General features: G+C 41.0%; 1 protein-coding gene across 1 annotated transcript in view; it reads right to left on the bottom strand.

Moving 5' to 3' along the window:
• Nucleotides 1–16,074, bottom strand: part of ENOX1 (ecto-NOX disulfide-thiol exchanger 1) — a 371,798-nt gene that overhangs the window by 94,243 nt on the left and 261,481 nt on the right. The window contains exons 6-8 of the mRNA XM_050897187.1: nucleotides 11,047–11,220; nucleotides 9,131–9,337; nucleotides 2,155–2,388 (exon numbers count right to left, since the gene is read on the bottom strand). Of these exons, the coding sequence (XP_050753144.1) occupies nucleotides 2,155–2,388; nucleotides 9,131–9,337; nucleotides 11,047–11,220 (615 nt within the window). The remainder of the gene's footprint in view (nucleotides 1–2,154; nucleotides 2,389–9,130; nucleotides 9,338–11,046; nucleotides 11,221–16,074) is intronic.

The following is a 16,074-nucleotide window of genomic DNA, read 5'->3' as shown; positions in this document are numbered from 1 at the left end:
CATTTAAATTGTGAATATATGATGACGTGAACTGCCCTTTGCCAGAGTTAAAGAAGTTTCTTTAGAATTGCTCTGTTTTTAGGATGTCACAAAGGGCTTATGTGGTGAATCCATGTTGCCCAAGAGAGGCCATAATGTTTTAGCCCACTGCCTTATAGATACTGGCTATGATGCCATAGGAAAGGTAAAGCAGGCCAGTATAATGACTGAACCCCACCTCTGCTTCCTAGAGTACCTAGTACAGGGGACAACTCATGACCAGTGAGGAGAGAGGGGGCTTTTTTGCATTCTCCATCCCCAACAATCTGTACAGATCCAGGGCTGGTGCCGCTAATCTTGCTACAAGGCAATTGCTAATTATCGAAGTTTTAAAAATTGCAATATGTTCTTTTGCTGGATTTTAACGATTTTTTAACCAATAAAAAATAAACTTACCATTTTGGTTTCTTAATTTATTATATCTAATTCTGTATGTTTCTGAAAGTTTGTCTTTATTCCCAGAGAAATAGTCATGTACATGGTGTTGGTCTGTATTGTGCTCAAAATATTTCTATATTAAACTTTTGCATATATGCCAAGCTCTGGTCAAATGTCCCTCAGGAGAACCAAAGATCTAAATGCTTGGAATAAGTTTTAATTAAGTATGGAAACTTCCCAGAATGAAAAGAAAAACCCTTCTAAATATAGACATCTTAAACATCTTGCAAAAACCCACATTCAGTTGCCCCAAGCAATGGCTAGCCATACGGAAGAAATTGTCCAGACTTCTTGCATTTTCTGGCTTAGTTCAGGAAACCTCTAGGCCTTACTACATAAAGAAAAACTTCCCCATAAAAGATTAACTCCTAAAATATTCAACTGAAAACAGATTCTGGGAACAGATGGATCTAAAACTCTGTATTGTATTGTGTTGTATAACCTCTAGAAGAGCTAGGACTGGAAGCTAGGTAGGAATTAAAAATTATTGTATTTGGGCCTCTTTCCTCCTTTTCTCCTGGTCTGTCAATCCATCTGGGTTATTCTACCAATCTCCCAGTTACCTAATGAATTATTTAATAGAGGAGTGTGTGTGGTGAGAATATCAGTCAGCCAAACTAATAACAGACCGAGGTAACAGTGACAACTAACAGCGACCAATGCAGTACTCAAAGAGACAGTAGGGTGCATCTCTGCTCCATGCTCCAAGGATGCAACACTTTGCACTGTCCTTCTTCGGCTTCCCAAACATGTTTCATAGTTAGAACAGAGGCCAGTGTGTTGACAGATAGATAGCCTAAGCTTAATCTGGATAATTCTGAAACAGTGGCAAGAATCACAGTTTCTTGTGACCTGGCACAGAGTGAAGTAACATGCTTGGCCACCACGTGGGGAGAGAATGCCAAACACAATTGCTAAACACCTAATGAAAACAAATAGAACTCTAAGGGGTATGAGGAGTTGTTTTCTTGATCTTTTTAAAAATTTCTTTACCATTAATAATTTTATTTCTTTGCTTCTTACTTTCTATGTTAACTATTAAAGACAGGAATCCTCAAGGTGCACACTTGAAAAATATTAACTCGGCAAGTGTACCTAGACAAAAACAAACAAGCAAGCAAACACATACCAAAACAAGACACTCTCTTGCACAAGTAATTCTAACCCTAAAGAGGGAATGAAAGAATGGATGGTGTGTATCAGAGATAAGTTGTACCTCTGCATCTGAAGGGCACGTTAAAATGCAGCGCATGAGTGCAATTTAAATGCCAGGAATTGGGACAGTCGCATGCATGTAATGTAGTAACATATCCGTCAAGGAATAAAGACATTTTAAGAATCAGGCCTTTAATACAAGGATGTTTGTAACAGGTTGTCTTATTATGAGAGCATTTCCAAGGTAGATGATAACAGCAACTGAACAGAAAAAAAACCCACTGTAGTATTCTGAATGCTGTGTTTTAGCTGTTAAAGCACAGGTAGATGGACAGATGTTGTACATTTCTAGCAGGTGGGTGAGTATCATTACCATTGGCATAAAAATGGCAGAGGAATGGGGGAAAGCTAACAGGGCAAGTAATGAAATACATCGGAGAGAAATCAGCTCCCCTGCTCTGACTTCTGGATGGCTCCTGCTCTTAAGGAATAATATACTGAAAAGTATCAAATGCTGCTTACCTTTCAATTTTTCAGCCAGCAAAGCAGCTTCGTGTTCAGAATAATGCATTATTGCCGGAGGAGAAGGAGGGCGCAGTCTGTCTTCTTCCATTTTGCGTCTGTGGCGTTCTTCTCTGGCCAGCATTCTTTGTTTGCATTCCCATTCATAAAAGTCATCTCTTGCCTGAGCAAAATCAACATGAAGGCGACCTGAATCCTTTTTGTCTGTGCTAGATCCTAATCTCATGCGGTAACCTGAAATCAACAAGCAGAACTAACTGTTGCAGGACTTCTTTGCTTATTTCTTTCTTCTTTTTTTTTCCCCTCAAGTGCAGCTAAGTAAAAATGCACATTAACAGATTTGCACATATCTACGCAGGATCTATTGATCGTTGCGTTTTCACAGGAAGATAAACATTCATCCACTCATTTTTCCTCACAATTTTCTATCATCAACATAGTAGATGAGCTGCGAAGATGACCCAAAAGTACAGAATCTACAAAAATCTACAGTGTCTCAAAATATGTAATTTTTCTACTTGATACTCCCAACCTTTATAAGTGCAAAGGCCAGCTAAACAAAAAACAACTACTAAAAAAGGATCTGTTTTGGTCTGAATGTAGAGTTCTTCTTCCCCTGATCCTGTTGAGATCATGTACAGTTTAGCGCTTTTCTCCAGCCTGCCAAAAGAATTGGAAGTATGGGGAAAGGCTGAATTTTATAAAAATCATGACTACAGATGAATGAGAAAATTGTGCTACATAAATCCCTGTGCCACAAAGAGGGTGGTGTCATAACTGCATTGATGCTCAATCTCGGATTTTGAGGCTTTACAGTTGCAAATACTACTTCCCAGTTCCACACTGGAAATAATCTGGCAGCAAATATAAACCACCTACAAATTAATTGAGTTCAGCATTCTTTAAAGTAATTTTAAAAGTGCGGATGGATTTATTAGACATTTGCAAGACCCTTTTCAGAACAAATAATGAAACCTGTTGTGCCTCATCTTTAGTGATGTTCTACATAGTCATAATTTGGTCAATGTATCATACGCTAAAGCTAGCAGACTGCAAAGGCTTTAAGTCAGGGGCTACACAGCAGTACAACAGGGCGCTGCTCTGAACTAAAACCCTTGACTGCTGTCAGAGGACAAACAAATCATGCCAAAGCTATAAAAGCAGCTTTTTGTGACCATACTGTGGAAGAGCATATGCTGGGCACCTATCTTTTTTCAAGTTTTATTTCCAAGGCTGAAAGATACTCGCAGAGCAGTTTCTCTAACTTCTAAAACGCCGATTCAGAGAAAGCGTGAGAAAACACTACGTAGAAAGCTGCAAACAGAGCCTTCAGATGCAGGTAAAATTAATCAGTCTGCACAGGGCTAGCTCTAATTTCTCCATGCCAACCTGCTGCAGTAGCCTCAGAAGCAGAGCAGCCCAGCAGAGACTTCTCAAATCACGGGATGCTGTGGAGATGAACTCTGTGCTGAGCTGGCACATAGGAGGCTCTTCAGAAACACACACTACTACAACCACTGCCTAATAACTCCAGGGACAGGAAACTCCTGTTCAACATGGCAGGAAAAATGGTGTTTGCTGCTTTTGAACAGCAATCCAAGAGAACCTACCTTTCAGTCTCGTGGTTTGCCTGTGATTTGAAGAGCTTCAGCACCTCACCACCACAGTTAAAACTCAGTTTTGAGCTCTCTCCAGGCACAGCAAAGCTAAGACTTGTGTAGTAGATTAGGAGCATCTTTGCAAAAATGCTTATCTAGGCACGGTCTGTTTTACTGCTGGAAAAACATCCTGCTGTATGAATACAAGGGACTGTCTGTACTACAGCACATATGAGACAATAGCTTCAAAGACATTAAATATCCATATATGTAGTGATCCTTCCAAAACCAACAATCTGGGTGCCTTTTGATTTGACATTTTCCTTTCAAACATCTTGTGGCATTCAGCTAAGTAGCCTGTCAGTGAGGAAGAGGTATGATTTTCATTTTCCAGCAAGGAGCCCAAACCCAGATGAAAAACTCAACCTAAGTGTTTCAGAGATCCTTCAAAGCCAGAAGGCATAAAAAACTTCCATGGAACCTACCAAATCTGGTCTCCAAGGTTCACGAGCTTGGGGTGAAGTAGAACTGAATATTGCAAGAGAGGCAAATGAGGGGATTGTTTGTTATTTTAAAGCCCCCTTTATTTTGCTCTGCTTTCTCTTGCTCAGAGGAGTAAACACTACTTTTTCCCCCAGAAGGCTGTTTGTGGTCATATATGTAGCTCTAGTCACAAGGTGTTGGAGGGAAGAGTTACAGGTACACCTTATTCAGTGAGACATAACAGAAGAAGAGTGTAGGCGACCTTTCAGAGCTGGGCCCTGAACTAATGAGTGGGTAATTATGTGGTTTTATCCACAGAGGTGTAGGCACGAAGGGGTCAGCCAAAAGGGGTCAGTGATGCAGCTACCCTGATAACCGTGACAAATGTTAACCCCCCCAGTTCAACTTGCCAGCTGCATTCCTCAAACAGTGATTGCTCTGTGCCAAAACGGCATTATCAGCAATGTGAAAGGACACTGCCAAGGTGCCAGGTCTTGTGAACCTAAAATTAGATCTCCCAGCTGGGCTATACTTTCCAGGAAGACACAATCTCTCTTCCTCTCCCCCTGTCTTTCGCCTCCGTTGGCAAGAGCACACTGGGCACGGACAGAGCAAGAAACACGGCACTGCAGGACGCAAGACTGTTGTGGACCTCAAAGCCCCACTTAATCTGAATAAAGAACTAATGAAAAGGACTGTGCATCTACAGGTTGCATGTGCACCAGCAAAGTTGAGTTTTATTGAAGTGGCCCTCATTTTTGAAGTAAATGGGGATAATGGAAAAAAACCCAACCCAACAATGAACAGCATAAATTGCAATTCAAAACCCAGTACCCTGTGTTGCACTGGACAAGTGGTTCCCTTTAGGTAACCAGTTTAAGTAAGTGCCTCCAAATTAGCAGATTTTTGAAACTGCCCATGAATCACACTGAAAAAATCTGACTGCTTGTTTACCTCTTAAGACTGATGGTGGGCAGCCAGCCAGGTGGTTTCCACCAGCACAGAAACTTAGAATAACCTGGGTTGGAAGGGACCTTGGACGTCACCTAGCCGAATCCCCCTCTCAGAGCAGGGTCAACTTCAAAGTCAGATCAGGTTGCTCAGGGCTTGGCATCTTTCCCTTAACAAAAACAGCAAATGCCTTTGGCATGGCTTCTTGCACCCTCCTAAATCAGGCTTTGCGGACACTACAGGACCAATGGCCTCGTCAGTAAAGAACAGACTCCTTGATGGGTTGATCGCCAGCAAGAGGCTGTGTAGCAAGGGATGCACAACTGGTAGGTCCTATTTTGCATATGGGATCCTCAGGCACCCATCTGGGTTGGCAATTTTGAGCTGTGGGGCAGCTGGGAGGCTTGCTCTTTTCCAATACCATGTCTCCTTATTGATGTTCGAGGGTATTTGAATGTACAACAGAACCACCTGCGATTGCCTCCCCTTCATGCATGGGCAATGAATTGCCCTCACAGACCCTTTTCCCCACCTCTTTGCTCAGGACTGCAGCTAGCACTAACTGCGTGCCTGGCTTGCAATTTTTAATTTCAGTTTTGCACACAATGGCATAGGAAAAGACTTTGGGAACTTGCCAAGATCCTCACTTTAAAGGAGCAGCAACAGGAAAAATTAATGAGGGTGCTAAATAAAAATCAAACACAGTATTTCCATATCACAGGTCTAGTCAAAACTCAGTGGCTTGACTTACCTTTGAGTGTTGCTATATTGAGGACTGGCCAATAGCTCCTCTCTAACTGGGGATCTAGATCAGAGTGTTGATGATGATCAGCAAGAACATAAAATAAAACCAGTACACGGTACTAAATGGAAACCCACAGGGGAAAAGATCAGCGCAGGAAAAATGCATACACAGGCTTTTAGGGTATAAACAGGTCTGTCTCAAGCCACCTGTTTGTCCCATATTTTCAAGTCCAGGGCCATCAATATTTGCAGGAGTTACTGAGTTGTCAGCCACAAGAGTAAAGTACATACAGTTTGGAGAAAGAGCTTTCTCATGGGCTGGTATGTCGATTTTAGAAAGTCTTTTCCTCAGGAGATCAAAATGAAACTTTCAGGGCTAAATGAAAACTGCCCTTCCTCAAGTCAACCTTTTTATCATAGTCTTCTACCCATCTCCAAGTCTCCTTTTCATACATGTTTACTTGGGAATAGAAAGGAAAAAAATCAGTGATTAAACTACTTGATGGATTTTGTAATCACTTGCACTATTCTGATGATAAGCATGGGATAAATACAAAGTTTGATGAGATTAGATGGGGTAGACAGATAAAACTGATTAGGTAGACAAAATTATCATTATATTACAGATATCAAAGGCATGAGTTTCCCCTAATACAACACGCATACTATATTAACCACAAATTCTGTTTGTACGTCTCTTTTGTCTCTTACAGGGAAAAGAAAATGCCTTAACAATATGCTTTATCCCCACCATTTCAGAATACATTATGCTTGAGAATGGAATAAAGACTGGTTAAAAACCCCCAGTATTTCAGTACAAATAAAACATGCCCCTGCCTAGTGCCAGACCTCCCTGCTCTGCGGTGGTGGGGGACAGTCAGTGCTCCCTGTTTCATCTGCAGAGTTCAGTGCTGGTGGTAAAAAGAAGTGAAACTTGGCTGCAGCATGCCCCTGCTTTTCTTCCTCCTCCCTATCAGCTCCACGGGTTCTTTCCCTGATCTGGTCAGAGACACTAAATACAACACTTTAGAAGAAAGAAAAGGTGTGGAAGTAAAGGCAGATGGGGAGGGAGGCTGCGGAGCAGGCGGTAAGAGGAAGCGTAGACAGCAGTGCGACTGTGACAAAAGGAAACGGAAGAAGGAAGGATGGATCAGGAACTTGGAAATAAACTGGCAGAAAATTCAGGATGAGGAAGGATGAGGAAGGGCATCTGCCACCTCCATCTCTGCTCGTTTCCCTTATTCTGAATGCGCACTCTAGTGCATTATGAACGAGGCCACATGGCAGCACAGGGAATTTCCTACCTCTAATCATCAAATCTGGTCCTCCAGGATTTAAGGCATATACAATTAAAATAAAACTTGACTTGGAGTGAAGCGAAGGGTACAGTCAACTGCCGAGAAGCAGGAAACTGAGCTAGAGAGACACTGGCTCTGGCCCTGCGTGGCAGCCTGCACGTTTCTGAGCTTTTCTTTGCTCTCTTTCTTGCCACTGTTTTGTTTATCATATCATATACAGTAATACCAGCTCCTACTGAATCTGGTGTGCTCCTCCTCTGCTCTGTTACTTGTGGAGATGGGGCCCCCTAGACAGAAGTTGGAAGCTGGGAAATGTGCTACTGCTTCTTACTCCTGCGATGCCTACAATCTGTCCCAATGAACTACAGCGTTATGGAAGTAATGTGAATAAAGAAATAAACAGGAAGGATGGAAACTGGGAAGAGAGGATGAGGAGGGAAGAAGAAATGAAGTGAAAACTTTTAAAAAAGGAAGAAAAAAGCAAGGTGGAATAAAGATCTGGAAGAAAGCTGAAAATACAGCAATATTGCAAAGAAATCTTTATATATACACCTCATGAAACTCACAATTTTCTGCAGCTCTTCAGACAGATATTTAAAGCAAGCAGCCAAGTTAGAAAACAAACCCCACAAACCCAAACACAAAAACCTTTGTGAAACAAAGGAGATGATAGGTTTTTCCTGACCACATATTTCAAAAGTTCAGATGTTTTCTTTCCTTTTCTTTCTTTCTTTCATTTTAAGATGTAGTTGATGGTGATTTGAGAGACCACTTGTTTCTAGCTGTGTGAGCTTCCTATGGACATCTACAGGACATTGAGGTTGTGTCCTTACTGCTAAACAGAAGATGGTCAGGGTGGGAGCTCAAACAAGGTATCCCTAATCGTTGGCTGCCTCCCAGGCTCCATTTTGGATGGTCCTAGTGGATCCCTTCGAGGTCACCCTACACAGAGTGGGTGGCTGTAAGCCAATCTGTGTCAGCTCGTCTTGGCCAAGGAGCAGTCCCTGGCCCTTATTTATTTAAGAATACCTTGCATGTGGGGTGAAAGTGTTACACTACACTTGTGGGGCAAAACAACGCTTGTGGATCTCCCCAGGACCCGGAAAGAGAGATGAACCAGCCTGTGGAGACAAATATGTACAGGGGATGGGATCCAGCTCAGAAAGGTGAAGAAAGGCTCAGTTAGGAAGCCAATCCTCATATGAAGGAGTCTGTAACCTTAAGAGGGCACTGACAGTCACTGAAGCCTCATATGTGAAAGAAGAATTGTTTTTCATCTTTTTTCTTCTTTCTTTTTTTCTTTTTTCCCTGTGAGTTAGAGGGGTTTTTTGTCTGTTTCCTTTGGAAAATAAAAGAGATTCTGAAATTTTACACCTGAGTTTCTGCGGCACTCGTCGTCTTGGGAGGCAACAGACGTAGCCTACAGATGGGGCTCAGAATCTAACCCATGTGGTAGCTGAATACATGCATGCATAAAGGCAGACTTTATTCAGACTGCACTGCAAATCTATAAAAATATGCCAATGAAATTGCCAACCTATCAGAGAAATTGGCACTGGAAAACAGCAGCGTTCCTGGCCTAGTGCCCTCCTCTTTCCACAACCTCTGAGCAAAACTATATAAACCTGTGTAAATCGAAAATAAGATTGTTCTGTAGTGAATTTCAGGATCTGTTGCATTGTTGTGGAATGGCAGGAAATTGCTCCCGGGTAAGCAACATACAAAACCACGCACAACTCTTGGCAGACACAGAGAAATACAGAATTGCCCCTTGCCACTCCAACCTACAGCCACTGAGCTCAAGAAAGACTTGCTGAGATAAAAGCTAAGAAAATAAGCAAACATTAGCATCACAAAATACAAATGAGAAGCAAGGAAAATCCATTAAAGAATGTGAAGTACCAGAAAGGTAAATGGCTTTATCAACCATGAACTCCTCTGCAAAACGAATGTGACAAAAATTCTTCTTGCTTTTCCGAATGGCTGTTATATCTCCACACTGCTCAAAGACTTCCTGAATAATTTCCTCCGTTGCATTTTCTGGTAATCCTCCAACAAACACTGTTTTACACCCAGGAGGTCTCTCTCTTGTTGAAGGTGGTGGAAGATCTAAGTCAAAACAGAAATCACATTGGAATACAAAATTTGTCTTTTGATCCATTGGCTCTATTCATTCCCCTAATCAGTTCTGGGCAGCAACAGTTATTTGACATAGCATGGAGGCGGGAGAGAGGGAGAAGCAAAATAATTGAATATTGCAGAGATTGCCCAAAATTGATTACTTGAATCTAAACCTTTTCAAGTTTTAGAGATTAATTCCTGCCAATGTGGGTTGTTCTCCAGGACAGACGGTAAGGTCTAAAAGGATATTTCTTTTCCCTGCACAATCACAAAAAAAATAGAAAATATTCTGTTTCAAAGCAGGGGAGCTTCTGCAACTGATTTGACCCCAAGCACAGATCTCAAGCACTGGTGCAGTACATTCAAAGCCTGAACTTCACCATCTCTGGCTCATACCCATCACTTGCCACACTCGCCAAGTGTGTAGGCCCTCTGCAAGCAAGCCCATGCTGCGTACACCCCGGGTACTTGGGCTGGACACCTTTCCCTGGTCTTAACATAATTTCATTTCTGTCTCAGAGTACAGGAGCACAGCAAACAGAAAAACAAAGTGGGAAACACAACGAAGTGACAGCATGATGAAAATGGTCTGCCGGTTATCTGTTTTGTCTTGTTGCCAGATAATGGAGCGGATGCCAGCACACGGGAAGGATAACCTCGCTGTTTACAAGTGCTCGTGAGGTGGAGTGGCTAGAAATGTTATTTTTATGTATATATATAGAAAATATATACATGCTTAAATCAGAAAACTATTAAATTTTTGAAGGCTGTATAAAAAATATACACTGTCATAACACTTCACCTTGTTTATATGTAGATTACTAGAGCATTCCTCTAAAAGTAATTCTCTAAGAAGGAATCTGATTTGATATGACTTAGGTTTTTGGCCCTTTAACAAGTAAATGGGGTTACAACCTTTAAATATACATATATATACATATTCACACACACAACCAGTTAGATTAAACCATGATCTGGGTAAACTGCAAATCCAGGGCACCAGACTATTTGCTTAGTTTTCTCTTTTGTCTTCACAGGGATAGTGAAAGCTGCTGGTCTGATGGCTCTGGAACTAAACTCCCGGGGCTAACATACACAAAATCAGACTTTGTGTCTGAGCTGGTGGCTCAGTGGGAAGAGTTTTCCATTTGCACAAAGTTCCAGAAGGGGAAGAAGCTCTCAAAGAGGAGAAGGAACTCATCTGCCATGCTGCCCCCCCAAAAATGTCAAGTCCCTCTTTCACTCCATCTCCCCCAGGGAGGGACTGGAGCTAGTCAGCGTTTGGGTGCAAGATGCTGTGTTCAGGGGCACGAGCCCAGATTGGCCCCACCTAACTGCGAGCACCTGAAGGGGAGCATGGAGATGATCAGCACCATATAATCATTACATTTTGTGACATTCTGATCTACAGGAAAGACAGATTTCTACTGTGGGAAGTGTAGATCTTCAGGCTCTGTTAGCTTTGTTTAAGTAATTATTTTTCTTTTTTGTACAAACTGCGTAGGTTTTTTTACATGACCTTACAGAGATGTATAAGTATGCTCTGATACCATACCACGCTTTACACACAGAGTAGACCCTAGAAGGAAACACCATACTTGCCTACACTCTATTTAAAAACCATAATTTTTATTAGATAAAAAATATTTCATGCAATATATTTAGGGAAATAACATTCTTTCATCAGATCCACTTACTTGGGTTTGGAGGGAAGAGTGTGCAGCTTTTGCAGTGAATTATTTCTTTGACTACAGGCACATCTGTTGGTGGTGGTGGAGGCACTAACCCCATGCCTGGTATCATTGGGTTAATCGGAGTGATTCCAGTCATCATGCTAAGGCTTGGATCAAAGCCTGGTACACAGATTGAATCTGTAAATATATAACATAAAATCCTGGCTTATAAATCTTGAAACTACTTGTGACTATTTTCTTGCACAGACAGTTTCACCTTAGGCTTTTTTTTTCCCAAGCATCACTGTTAAAAAAAGGAGAAGGGAAAAGAAAAAATGGAAAAGGGAAAAGGCAGAGCAATAGGGAGGAGAGAAGGAGAGGGAGGTGGATTTTCAGTGAAAAAAAAATAAACTATGCATAAAGAAGGGAATGTTACATAATTTAAAATATTAATATGACTGAGTAAAACACAGCACATTAAAGTGTAAAACCATGCATCATGAATATCTGTTATTATCTGGAATGCAATTTTCTGTTTCATAATGCTACTGTGGTGTTTACATTGCCTTCTGACCAGAGTGTACAAAGAATATAATTTAACATCGATATGCCCTCTCCATCTAATTGTCAGACAGATTTATCACAACATAGCCTTCTCACATAAGTGACCTTGATTTACGAACAGTACAGAGAAAGATCCATTTCTGGCTGTTTTATAGAAGTGTAGTTAGCCAAGACTTCTAACCATTTTACCCTGGAATATAAAGTTTCAGCTGCGTAGAATGGGGCCTTTTTGAACCTTGAAATGAATTCCTTCTTGTCCTGTTATTTAATCGGATTAGTAGATTCTCTTCAACACATGTATTATTAAAATATACCACTACAGTCCCATAAAATAAAATGCATATTTGGCAAACGTTACTCTTTCTCCTTCCTGATCTCTTTGCCAAGACTTCCATACGTATTATTTAAAGCTGAAAGATTTACTGGGGAGCACCAGTGCTGTAACACCAAGAATTGTAATAAGCAGATGTTTCAGATGAACTGAGAGCCAACTTCTGAAATTTGCTTTCGTTAAAAACAAGGCTTTGGGTTCCTTGAGGCATAATGAATAAAATATTTTGAGAGACCTATCTCTTTGTTGGCATAACACTGCTGCTATTTGGCATCATCAATTATTTAAAAGAAGAGAGTTACTTCGGTGTTCTACAGGTTTTCTGCTGAGTTTTCTGGCTAGCAACTGGAAAGTATTTAATGATACATGTAAACGCGGTGTTTTGTAGCTTGGGAGCTTGTTTATTTTGAAGAAGCAAAGAGGGAAACAACTCCTTCTCCAGGATTTTATATATATATATTTAGGAAATTTGAGCTTCATTTGCTACAAGGCAGCATGATCAATGGAATGTGACCAGAGAGGTCTGTTTCTTCATCCTAGATCTGCTGCTGAGAAGCTATGTGACCCTGGGTCAGCCCGCTGACCTTTCTGTATCTTAATTTCTGCATCTGCAAAAGAGGTACAATAATACTCACTCACTGGTGAGGATTAGCTCACGTTTTTATAGCACTTTGCAGGTGTAAAGCACTCTGTCGGGGCTGAAAATTAGCATTATTACTCCTGTGACATATCCACAATCATCTTCTCCAGGAAAGAGAACTCAGGATTGAGAACCTCTACTCCGATAGAGCTTGTATCTATCTCGGCCACATACTCTCTGCTCTGCATGCACTGACTCTGATCCTTCATCACTTTCAGGCAGTTCTGTACAACAAGCGTTGCAAGTGCACAGCAAGCAAGGATTTGCTTTAGGCTTATTGAAGACCAGTATTAATGAAAACTCATGATATTACATTACTTTCTTTTAATAAGTGGGCTTATGAAAAAGGATTTGCTCTGGGTGTGACGCTTTTTTTTCAATATTGATATATATGCATTGCTTTTCAGATTAAGCTTTGACACTCGGAGCCTGTCATTTGTTCCACAGGATGCAGTGGTGGCTGTATTAAATATTCATGGTTAGTGAATGCTGGGAGATAAAGTCAGGGGTGAAAGGGCAACATACAATTCAAAGAAGTCCTTAGGCTATGCTAATTTGTTTGATCTCATTTTTAAAAGTCAGACTTCTGACAGTCACAGCAGGCCATCCCGTGCAGCACTCTCCTGCTGCAGGTGGAAGTCCATCATTACTACTCACTGCGAAAGTGGCCTGCAGAGCTCCGCGGCATGCAAAGCGGAGCACCACAATAGCACACAATGCACTGTGCCATACCGGTCCTCTCCTAGGATCAGGGAAAACTGGTACTGGAAAGATGCCGAGGGAGGCATCTCGTCCATCCCTCTGGACAAATGTAGGATCAGCTACAGTCCTAGCCAGATATGAAATTTCGTATTAAATCCAATATCCATAGTAGACCCACAGCATTCTGAGGCAAGGATGGAGCAGGTGGCAATGTACAAAAAGATGGACAGAAGGCCAAGTTCTCCCTGTCCTGTATGCATCTTTCAGGCCCCATGTGACAGCCAAGGAAAAACATCGTTATCTGGCGACTGCTACCACAAGTTGTATTTAACCATTGCTGTTCTCTCTTTAAGACAGCTACTAGATACATTTCAGCTTCCCTACAGGAGTAGCAAACTGAAACAACAGCAAACTCTGCCCAAATTACAGACACATGCTCTCACCCAAAGCAAAGATGGCAGGTTTTAATAAGGTACAGTTTTCTGAATATTCCTTTGGCAGTGGTGCAGATACAGACAAAAACAAATTTAAGGCAGAGGGCAACAAGGAAACTCATGTCCACAAACACTGCGAAACTGGCCTTGGAAGGGAGCTGGGAGGGAGAGCTTTTAGGTTGCATGCCAATCAAAGCAGGCTTGTGATTTAAGTGGAAGAAAATTATTTGCCACTAATTCCTGCCACGTCCAAGGAAATGTGACTTTGTAAGTAACTTTGCTTGTGTTAAATAAGTACATGGCTTTGTCATCAGTTTCTTTTACAACTGGAATCAATCTACAAGAGCATGAGCAGAGTGCTGGGGGCCAACACTCACAAAACATCCTTCTAGGTGCGCTGGGACTCCGTGCCTCCAGAAGGTGACTGTGCTGAGGTATATTGAAGAGGACTCAGTCAATAATTCTTGAAATCTAATTCCATATCTTGCAGGCACTAATCCAAACCCCGCTAAGGTCAATAGCAAGACTACTGAAGGCATGAACAGCTTTTAACCAGGACCAGGTTTACTTTCTCTGTCCTCTTGAATAAGTTGCTTCAGTTTCCCAATGTGTTAAATTGAGAACGAAATGCTTTCATACATCACATGAGCACTGAGAGGATGCACAGGTACCATTTGTAGAGCATCCTGGAAATGAAAATAATTTTCTGAAAACTAAAAACTATTACTATGCATTGCAGAGATGGAAAATTCAGCTGAATTTCTGAAGTGAAGATCTTGTTCAGACCCCCAAAGACATTGGTGATGCTTGCATCTACAGAGAAGCTGATGCGTGCCACCTGCATATTGCTGACAAACCATGAAGAGAGCCTACAGATGGGATGTCCAAAGGAAATACTGGTCTGGACTCTGAGGTGCAGAGAAAAAGGAACTGATAAAGTCACTGGAAAGGAAAGTCAATAAATTTGCCACATCCATGATAGGATCCAGAAAAATCCCAAGTTTAACTATATTAATGCTACTGAGTGGTGCAATAATAGAAGTTGGATATATAGCTCTTGTCTAGTGACAGGGGACGATCATCCATCAGCACCACCACTGCAGTCTGCTCCACATCCTGGCATAATGCCTATTTGGAGCAGGACCAGGACACCAGAGTTAGAGCTTGAGACAACTCCTGTTGAACTTACTGGTAAGTTTGTTGGTCTTCAGAATCAAAGATACTGATAGAGTTATGCAGGATTACGAAAAATGGGAATCAACCCTGCCCACGTATGTTTTTTTAACAGATCCATTTGGATATATGATTATTAAGATATTGTAGACATGAATATGCCACACTAAACACAGAGATACATTAAATTTATATACTACACATCTGAAGAGTTAAACAAATAATATTTTATGCTTTCAATGATCATAGCATTATTTTTAAAGGGATCTATACATATATTTATGCAGCTAGGTAAGGGTTTATAATCTCTTGGAATTATAAAAACCAACTTGGCAGAAGAGAGAAAGTTTACATTTGAAAAATGTTAATAAATAATTACTAAATGAAATCATCAAAATGGAAAGTAATCAGAGATGATAAAGAACTTTAAGAATGGAAAAGCACACGTTGTTCAAGTTGTTCAAGAGTCCCTGTGGATACTGTACCTAAGGCTTAAATATTTACACATTTGTACAAGAAAGTAAAAGCACTGAACACCAATATTTTCAAGTCCACGTTCTGCCGAAATTTGGCAAAATGAGTTAATTCCTGTTTCATCTAATAAGAAATTGGCATGGTGGAGAACAATGAAAACCTCTGAAGAACAAATATCTGGAATTGGCAGTCAGGCAAGAAGAAAAATCTTCTTGAACACTTAGAGTAATTTTTAAAGCTCTTTTTTCTTTCAAGTAGAATATAGGAAGAACAAAACGTTTCACATTAATTCTTTGGGTATGGAAAAAATAGAAGAACAATAAAATCCCTTTAAGGATAACTATATTCTAACACAGTATGTAGTGTAAAACAATTGCTTTTATTAGTCTCCATTTTGGGAGTGCAGGAGCAACTTTGTCATCCATAAAAATAGCCACACAATCTTGGAGAAGCATCCTCCTTTCCTTCTTTGGCAACGGTTGCTGTCTGAATCACCTTCTGTTTTTGCCACATTATTGCTCTGCCCAAATAACATGGATGCATACTCCTGCCAACTGTGCTTTTGGGGACTGCACTCCATCACCAATACTAAGTTATCACCACACTTCCACCAGCCGTTACCACAAGTTATATATCTGCTCAATATTACTTTTTAAGGGTATAATCCCCTATAATGTTCTCAGTATTAGCCCTTGGATGTGTCATTTGTTTTGCCTGCAACTGCCAATTGTTTC

This window comes from Gymnogyps californianus, chromosome 1 (genome assembly GCF_018139145.2).
Source record: "Gymnogyps californianus isolate 813 chromosome 1, ASM1813914v2, whole genome shotgun sequence".
Taxonomy (NCBI): Eukaryota; Metazoa; Chordata; class Aves; order Accipitriformes; family Cathartidae; genus Gymnogyps; species Gymnogyps californianus.
Note: the sequence above shows the minus strand (reverse complement) of the source record. Positions and strands in the feature narration are given on the sequence as shown.